Source organism: Mus caroli, chromosome 14, assembly GCF_900094665.2.
Source record: "Mus caroli chromosome 14, CAROLI_EIJ_v1.1, whole genome shotgun sequence".
Taxonomy (NCBI): Eukaryota; Metazoa; Chordata; class Mammalia; order Rodentia; family Muridae; genus Mus; species Mus caroli.
This window is the reverse complement of record NC_034583.1, coordinates 12839092-12848303: the sequence shown is the minus strand read 5'-3', so window position 1 is coordinate 12848303 and position 9212 is coordinate 12839092. Positions and strand designations below refer to the sequence as shown.

The following is a 9212-nucleotide window of genomic DNA, read 5'->3' as shown; positions in this document are numbered from 1 at the left end:
AGAAGTCCACAGATTCCCATTCATGGGTATGGGGCAATCCACCAGGATGTGATTGATCTACCAGGGCTTACATGAAACTGACTCTCTCTACCCCGCCCGAAAACATCACCCATAAGTAGCTCCCCAGTTAGGAGTGGGGGCTTGCGAAGGTTGGGTAGTTTGGTTTTGTGCAAACATGCTGTTGGGAGTTCAAGAGTGATCCTGTGATGGCCAGAAGACACTGCTTCTGTTTGGCTCCCTCCTATCCTTAGCTTTTAAATCTTTTGACACCCCTCTCCACCCTAGATTTGTGTATTTTAAGTTTTACTTCAGTAAGTTCGTTTTACATTTCTTGTCTAGTCAATGCATCTTTCTAGTGTAGCAAGCAAACTAAATGCTAAGAAAATGGAGGTGTGAACACCTCCAGCGAGACTGATAGACCGCAGTAGGAGTTAGAAGGTAGGACGCATCCTGCCTTCCTGACACGGTAACCTTCCCAGAGATCACAGACCTCCTCCCGCGTCCCGAGACGCTTTTTCTGCGGTGCTGACCACTGGCTCCCCGCATGCGTTCTTCCCTGAACCTGACAGTGGGGACCAGTGCGCTAAGGTGAGGAGCAAACATGTCAGAACTGAGTTCTGCGGCCCGGGCAAGAGCCGGACCATCTGACGGTTCTCATACTTTAAACTCAACCTTTTAGCCGGAGGAGATGGGGCACTCAGTTCACCGAGAACCGAGGACCGCTCCAGGTACAGGAGGGTCACCGGACGTCACAAAGCCTTGGAAAATTCCGACCCGGGCTCATGCTACGCGCAGGCGCAACAAAGGGCCACCTGCGCAGGCGCACGGCGGCCGAGGACAGGCCTGGACACACGCCGGAGAGCGGGCGGGTGCGCGCCATGGAACAGCGGTTAGCCGAGTTCCGGGAGGCCCGCAAACGGGCCAGTCTGGTAGCCCAGCCTTCCACGTCCAGTCAGAGCGTGCAGACCTCAGGAGCGAAGGCGGAGCCAGCGGCGGCGACCCCAAAGACAGCCACGGGCTGGCTGACACGCTTCCTGAAACGGAAAGCAAACCCCGCCATCGCTCAGGCTCAGCCCAACCAGCCTCAGGTGAGGAGAGAGGCCTGCACCTTGAAGCTCCGCCTCCGCGCGGGGGCCACGCCCCTGCCTGCCCAAGCCACACCCAGGATATCTGGTGCTCGAGGCCCTTGTCCTGTGCGCTCTCTCCTCGCCTGCCTCGTGGCTGGACACCGCATTTCCGCTCTGTGTATCAGCACTTGATACGTGGCCTTGACGTTTTCCGTCCCAGACAATCCTATGCAGCCACTAGTTGAAAACAAAGCGAAGGTCTAGGGAGCTTGAAGAAACATCTCTGCTCTCCAGTTGTGCACTGCGAGTTAATGACAGGGATGCGTGGCTTTGAGAAACTGATAAGTTATTTCTCCACTGGTGAAATAAGCCAATTCAAGCCAGATTAGTATATATATATATAGGTTTATCGGGAAGCTGCTTTTGTGTAGATGAGTTCACTGGCCCTAGGAAGGAGGCCAGGGAAGTCGCCATGAGAAGGGAGACAGAGGGGAGGGAGAAGAGAAAGAGAGAAGGAAAAGGAAGAAGAGGAAGAGAGAACCCCCCCCCCCAAAAAAAAAGTCTGGGTTATATAGTAAAGAGCCTGTGGGCTGGAAAGTTCAGGGTTGGGGGTAGGGTATGCCAGGTAGGGACTGAGAGATGCTTGGAGAACCTGGAGGCCAGGTTTGCTTGGTGTGTAAAATATGCACCTCAGCCCCTTGTCCTGGGGTCTGAAACCACTGAGCTGCATCCACGGCTGGTGAGGGGGTAAAGGCCTTACTAGTTATGGCTCAGAGGTGGCAGTAATTAAGGCTGCACTTTATTCACACCTTGGGTATGGGAAGCCAGTGTCTCGGGTAGCCTGTACTTTAGAAATGGGATTTGGACCAGGAAACAAAAAGGGGTTTGAGACTACGGCCATACTGTTCTGAATGCAACTTGATTTCTGAAGCTAAGCAGGGTCTGACCTGTGCAAAATGGGGTTTGACTGTGTAAGTGTGGCCACTGTAACTGCCTGTAGTGATGTGCCTAGGCTTATAGGCCCCTCTTGGACTAGAGAAGGGTAATCAAGTTCAATTGTGAGTGATCTAGGTGGAAATAATTTGGACAAGTATGATAGCCCATTCGAATCTCTTTGTGGCTTCATATAGTTCCACACAGGAGTATCCTGGCAAAGGGACTTGCCTGTGAGATTGGAATTCCTGGGTGGAAATATGAAATACTCCAAGGAGGAAATCTGTGTCCTGGTTTGGTTTTTGTTATTTTGATAAACACCATAACCAAAGCCATGTGGGGAGGAAGGGGCTTATTTTAGCTTACAGGCTATGGACTTGCCTACAGGCACTCTCATTTCTCAATTGAGATTCCCTCTTCCCAGAAGACTCTAGTTTGGGTCAAATTGACAAGAAATGAACCAGCACACTATGCTTTTCAGCAGTCACAGGGCCTTAGTTTCTTGGAACCATAACAAGAGCCAAATACATACAGAGGGCTGGGTCTCTAAAAAGTCAAATGAGGAAAACAGAGAATAGACCCAGTCTGACCTCTACACAGAGCAGACTTTTATTGCTCTGAGAGGCTGGCACACCCAAACCCTGTTGATCAGTACCTGAGGGTACGGGAGAACGTGCCATGTAGGATCAGGGACGGGAAGAGCATGGCTTTGCCAGACCCAGAAACTGCTTTTCTGGATAAACTGCTTTTTGAAATAAGTGTGGGAGATGAGTCAGTTTGTTTGTTTAACCTCTGGGCAGCAGGTGAAAGATAAGTCAGTTTGCCTTTTTTGGTTTACCTCCAGAGTTCCAGTACATGTTAATGGGGGTGGACTGCTTTCTGGAAATTATGGGTGGCAGGCATTTTGGAGTCTTTGCCCTGTTTTATGGCCTTGGTTTAGGGGTGGGGGATTTCCTTTAGTAAGGAAGGACTGTAATCCTAGCTCCTTAGGAGGCTATGGCAGGGGATTGTGAATTCAAGGCTCGACTTTGACCCTGTCCCAAAATTTAAAAGAAAGTTTTATGAGCTGGAGTTGTAGATCAGGGGCAGAGTTCTTCTCTTGCATGTATGATGTACTGGGTTTGATATCCAGCACCGCCAAAAAGGTAATGGAAACATGAATAAACAAGTGCAGGGGTATAAATTAGTGGCAAAGGACTTGACTAACATGTTCACTTCCCTAGGTTCCATCCTCAGGCCTGCCTCCCAATAAAATGGCTGAGTAGTGGTGCATGCCTGTAATCAGAGCACTTAGGAGTCTGAGGGAGGCAGAACTTGAAGCTGGACTGCTACATAAGGAAGAAACCATGTTGAAAACAAAGACCCCACTCTACCCCCAAATCACATTAAACCAGAGTAGCCAATCTTGCTCACATTAAAATCATTTCTTTTAAGTTGATCTATTGCATGAGGGGGGTCCCTTGTTCCCTGCAGGTTTCAAGGAACCACAAAGAGGTGAGAATGAAAACTTGATTCAGATTGATTTCATTGACCTGGAGCAGACTTCAGAGAGTCTGATGCTAGGCCATATAGTATGGGCATATTTAAACACAATAGAATTTGAAAAAGGATTTCTAAGAGGTAAGTCTAGGTGCACAATAAAGCTTCAGGTGCCACTACCTAGAAATTCCTTTGCAAAGTACACGTGACCTTGAAGATGGGCTCTATAGCTTAATGGCCTAGCATCTGGTGTGGCCTCTGATCAGGTAGCATAGCGGTCAGCAGGCTATAAAGTACATGTGATAGCTCCTCTAAGAATGGGAGCGAGAGTCTGGAAGAATCATTCTGGGGTTTGGGTGAGGTCTGTCTCTATAGATAGCAGAAGATCACCAGGTCATTAACAATATCCAGTCTCAAATTTCCTCCACTGAGGAGACACCCCTGCGTGTTTAACATTCCTGGTTTCCCAATGCCCCCTGTCCCCCAAACTGCACAGTATCCAGTTCAAGGAATTTTCTTTTCATTAGGAAGAGGATATGGTTGCTCAGTTTGACTCTATAGTTCTCTCTGCAGTATTCAGGTTTCCCACTTGCAGACACTCTGCCATCCATTTCCTTCAGTACTGTTTGTACAACTCCGTTGTCTTTGGATAACTATTGATTAGGCATCAGCAAACAGAGGCTTGGGAACACAGCCTCCCTCTTGTCTTCCCCTCCTCTCCCCTGCTCCAGTTAAAAACCTACTATGTCTAACCACACAAAGTGCTTTTGACTGTATGCCTCATTTCCAAAGGAATATGAAGTCACTGAGTTGAGTCCAGAGCAGCTCAAACTCAAGAGACAGTTTCCTTTCTAAAACCCCAGAGGTTGGTGAGAGGAGCTGCTGGTGTAAGACTGCACTAACCACTCTGCCTTTCTAAAGAAACTGGGCTTGAGGGTTATTTCCACTGACTATTACCCTTCCTGGGCTTGCCCTGGTATAACAATTCTTCTTTTATTCTTTAGTATTCTTTGGAGATATTATTCATCTCCCTCTGCCCAAAGTTTTCTTAGAGGAAACTAGTCTGGCAAATGATGACTTTCTGTCACATTGTGGTTAAAAGGTTTATAACTGTTTAATCCTATGGGAACTTGCTCCTCTCTCTGACTCTATTCTAGGCAAGCCCCTAGTACAGCAATTCAGCCCTAGGGCTTCGTTCTCCATCCTGGTCTGCAACTCTGGATCTCTCAACCTTGGCTCAAAGGGCCCTACCGCTCAAATGTTTTCCTTTGAGGACCTGAGTTCAATCCGAAACACCAACATTAAAAAGCCAAACTTGGTGAATCATAATCTGCACTGAGGAGGCAGAGATAGGAGGATTCCTTGAGTTCCATGGAGAGCCAGTCTAGCCTAATTGGTGATATCCAGGTTCAGTGAGAGACCCTGTATCCAAAATAAATGTGGAAAGCAACTGAAATAACACCTGATATCAATCTTTCCTGTGTGCTCACATGCACACACATAGTCTTTCATATTGCTTTCTATTATATGTCTGTCTCTGCATCTTGTCTCTGTCTCTTTCTGGACAGGGTCCTCAGGTAGGAAGCAGCTTGCTACTGGAGGCATGGAAATGTGTTCTCTGAGCCATGGCTATGAGCAACATACAACCATAAATGCTTCTGCACATGGCTATCGCTGAAAAGGCAAACTGAATCAATACTAGATACAATTCTCAGTCAGGAATTTCCATATATGCCCCCATGTTTGTCCCTCTGACAGCTTGTTTACCATAACTCTTCCCATCTCCCAACCCTTTGCCCTACTGTCCCCCAAGGCCCCTCGTTAAATCAAAAGGGAAGGAAATCTGTAGGCTCTTGTTTTTAAAGACACAAGTCATGACCTTTCTTGGACAGTACAATCAACATACGATCCTGTTCCCCTTAAAAGTTGTTGAAGAATAATTTGCAATGTAAGAGAACTTTTCCAGGCAGGCAAAGCTGACTTTGTTCCCATTGCACCCATGTGCCAGGCTACAGTATATAACCCATTTCTTGCTCTGTGTCAAAAAGAGACTCTTAATAACTTGGAAAATAGAGGCTTGAGAGATGGCTCAGTGGGTAACACTGAATGCTCTTCCAGAGGACCCATTACCCACATGGTAGCTCACAATTGTCTGTGACTTCAAGATCTGACACTCTCACCCAGACATACATGTAGGCAAAACACCAGTGCACATAAAAAGAAACAAAGGAACAAGCAAAAACATTAAAAAAAAAAACTTAGAAAATAGTGGAGATCAGGTAAAGCTCCTATAGTCACCTATACACCAAAGGATTCCCTTAGCATCTGGCACTGTCTTCCCATGTAAGAATGTTGGATTTTAACATGCAGGCAATGGGATTTTATTGAAGATGTGTGTGTTGCAAGGTGATAGTGATTTAGAGAACTCATTGAGCACTCAGTTGTACACAGGCTGGCTTGGAGACTGGAGAGAGATAGGAGACAAGGGGTCTAGTTAGAAGATGCATCCCATGCCTGGGGATGATCAGTGAGGACTGGGATAGGACGGGCAATGGTATATCACTGATTTTTTTTTTTTTTTTTTTTTACTCTGTAAGCGTGTGGAAGGGAATTTTGTTTCTGTTTTGGGTATGGTCTCCATTTTAGGACTGAGTTACCTTGGATGTTTCAGTCCATCTCATCAAATCAGCAGACGTGTGTTGCCATGGCTGTGTGGGAGACAGTACTGCCGCTGCTGCATTATCAGCTCCTGCTTAGGTTCTGTTGGGGGTACACATTAGGCATGGCTAACAGTCCAGTAATCTCGGCTCCATTCTCCCCCATTCTTACTTATGTTTGTTTCTGTGTTCTAGGAAGCAGGCCAGCAGCCCCCTGAGAGCCCAGCAGCTCCTCTGCCTTCCTCCTGCCGCCAGTCTTTCCTGACTAACATCACCTTCTTGAAGGTTCTCCTCTGGTTGGTCCTGCTGGGACTGTTTGTGGAACTGGAATTTGGTCTGGCTTATTTTGTCCTGTCCATGTTCTATTGGATGTATGTAGGGACTCGGGGTCCCGAGGAGAAGAAAGAAGGGGAGAAGAGCGCCTACTCTGTGTTCAACCCGGGCTGTGAAGCCATCCAGGGCACGCTGACTGCTGAGCAGCTGGAGCAAGAGTTACAGCTTAGACCCCCTCAGGGAAGTAGGACCAGCCCCAGCTGTTCCTCCTATCCTTGAACATGGACTTTAGAAGACAAAGGACAGCTTGCAGGGTGGTCATGTCCTCCACTTTCCCCCTGACCTGCTGCAGTTTCATCTTTGAACTCCACTTTGATTTAGGTGAATTTCTCTAAAGGACACTCAGGGTGGGGCTGGTGCTGTATATAAAAGCCATAAAAGCAGGAAGCCGGTTTGTCTCATTATTGGAGTGGTGATACTGGCATGCTAGAGATACACTGTGAGGTTCTTTGGTTTACCGAGTGATTTGGTGGAGGAGGAGGCACATTGGGGCTCCTTTTAAATATTTTAATATTTACATAGCTAAGTTCCAGGCCAGGGAAACTGGTCTGCCCCCCACCTTACATGTGTGAATGCTTTGTCCAAATGTATATAGGTGTACCATGTGTGTGCCTGGAACCCTCAGAGCTCCAAAGAGAGCATCAGATCCTCTGGACCTGAGTTAGGGATGGTTGTAAGCCACCATGTGGATGCTGGGAACTGAACCTCAGTCTTCTGCCAGAGCAACAAATGCTCTCAACCACTGAGCCACCTCTCTAACCTTCAAAAAAATATTTTCAGAATTATTTTCTCAAAAGGTTTAGGTTGTAAGGTTTAGAAATTTTTGTTTGTTTTTGTCTTGTTTCTCTTTTCCGTCATCAGTGCTATTGAAATATAAAATGTCTTTAAGATCCTATAAGCAGGTCCCCATACACTACCTGTGACCATCTCTCATTTTCCCCTTAACCCTGCCCCTACTTAGACAGGAAACCTGAGAGAAGAGAAACAGTCTCAACAGGACCAAGTCAATAGTGGAGATCAAAAATATTTTATTTGTTTGAATGTCCACATGTGTATGTTTGTATCACGTGCCTGAGGATGTCAGATCCCCTGGAATTGGAGTTCTGTATGGGTGTGGGTTCTGGTAACTGGCTCATCTGCAAGAGCAGCCTGCTCTTAACTGCTGAGCCATCTTTCCAGCCCTCATATTGGAAATTTGATAAGAGGTTATTTATGATTTGTACGTCAAGAGAAATTCTTGAGTGTGTGTAGAGGGAAGGGCTAGGAGACAGGATTCTAGTTTTACTGCTTGGGTTTTGTCTCACTTTCTTTTAGATATTTTTGAGAGGGTCTCCTGTAGCTCAGACTGGTCTTAGACTCACTTTGTGGTTCTGGTTTATATATTGGGGACCAAACCTGGGATGTTTTATGCTTTGTGTGAGCACTCTTTCAATGGAGTTACTTTCCTGGGCCCTTGCTTTTCATGTTCCAATTGCCGTAGAACCCTGTATGTTTCTGTCTGTGGGCTCTAGTTAGCAGTTGTATAGGTAGCAGCTGTTGGGCCTGGCTTAGGTGTTATTTCTTCTTCCAGTACAGCAGTGGAGTTTAGTTTCATTGGAATTGGGCCACACATACTTTTTCTGTGAGTCATTCTGATGAATAAAAAGATTAATTTTGTTCAAACTTAAGGTTTGAAAAAACTTACTGACTCCTTCAGTGGTTTTTCACTTTCGGAGTTAAGCTCTAATTCTTACTTTATGAAAGTAACTTTGTGTGTGCGTGCGTGCGCATGTGTGTAAATGCATATGTGTGTACCGGTGTCCACAGAGGCAAGTCAGAGTTACAGGCTGTTGTCAGCCACCCAATGAGGATGCTCAGAACAGAACTTAGATCCTCTCCTAACTACCGAGCCATCGACCCAGCTCCTGAAGGTAACATTAATATCTGTGAAATATTAAACGATAGATAGAGGTCTATTGTCAATTCTTTGGTTTTCCCTTATACATTCTACTTATGAAACAGATTCTTAGTTTTCATCTAAATTCACCTGCTTTTTTGGACTGTTATTACCCTCCTCGGTACTTGGATATGACAGGAAATGTGCAGACCTCTTGCCAGTCATGACCCTATTCATTCTTGCTCACCTCTTCCCACAGGGTGTGTGTACTGGCTTTGTATTCTAGGAAGAGTGAGATGTGAGCCAGTTATGTGCCTGCAGGGAGGAGAAGCAAGGACTGTGTATTTGCTATTCTTGTCAGACCAGTAAGCTTTATTTTATTTTGATAGTCTTGATTTTCTGAGTTTAGACCTGTTGACCTCAGAATTTTCTCTTCCCCTAGTCCTAAATAATACTGCCATTAAGGGCAGTTCAGCGATCAGAGAAAGAGACCCAGTCATTGTAGTAGTTGCATGTGGGAGTGTTATTTCTGACACCTTCTGCATCTTACAGGCACATTGTTTTTGCTCTTTGTCACAGTAATTGGCCTTGTCTGACCATTGGCAGGGCCACATTTATTCCTAAATAAAAATGGCTTTTTTCTGTTGACCTCAAAGAAGAATTCAGTTACAAGGCTCAGGGACTTCTTTAAGAATTAGTTACCTGGGAGAATGTTTTTTTAAAATTGGATATTTTCTTTATTTACATTTCAAATGTTATCCCCTTTCCTGGTTCCCCCCTCTGAGAAACCCCCTATCCTATCTTCTCCCTCCCCCCAGTTCCTCCACTTACCCACCCACTCCCACCTCCTTGCCCTCGATTCCCCTA

The 9212-nt window shown here is 46.1% G+C and overlaps 1 protein-coding gene across 1 annotated transcript; it reads left to right on the top strand.

The window, feature by feature from the left end:
* Positions 1–795: 795 nt before the first annotated feature.
* On the top strand, positions 796–6873 carry Saysd1 (SAYSVFN motif domain containing 1). The gene is made up of 2 exons (XM_021182283.2): positions 796–1088; positions 6332–6873. The coding sequence occupies exons 1-2, from the start codon at positions 879–881 to the stop codon at positions 6686–6688; spliced, it is 567 nt and encodes a 188-aa protein (XP_021037942.1). The 5' UTR covers positions 796–878; the 3' UTR covers positions 6689–6873.
* The last annotated feature ends 2339 nt before the right edge of the window (positions 6874–9212 follow it).

What these genes read in the sequence shown, in the direction of transcription:
- Saysd1 (XM_021182283.2), top strand. Translation starts at nt 879, where the DNA reads ATGGAACAGCGGTTAGCCGAGTTCCGGGAGGCCCGCAAACGGGCCAGT. An exon ending in CTCAGCCCAACCAGCCTCAG is followed by an intron (nt 1,089 to 6,331) that starts GTGAGGAGAGAG and finishes TCTGTGTTCTAG; the next exon opens with GAAGCAGGCCAGCAGCCCCC.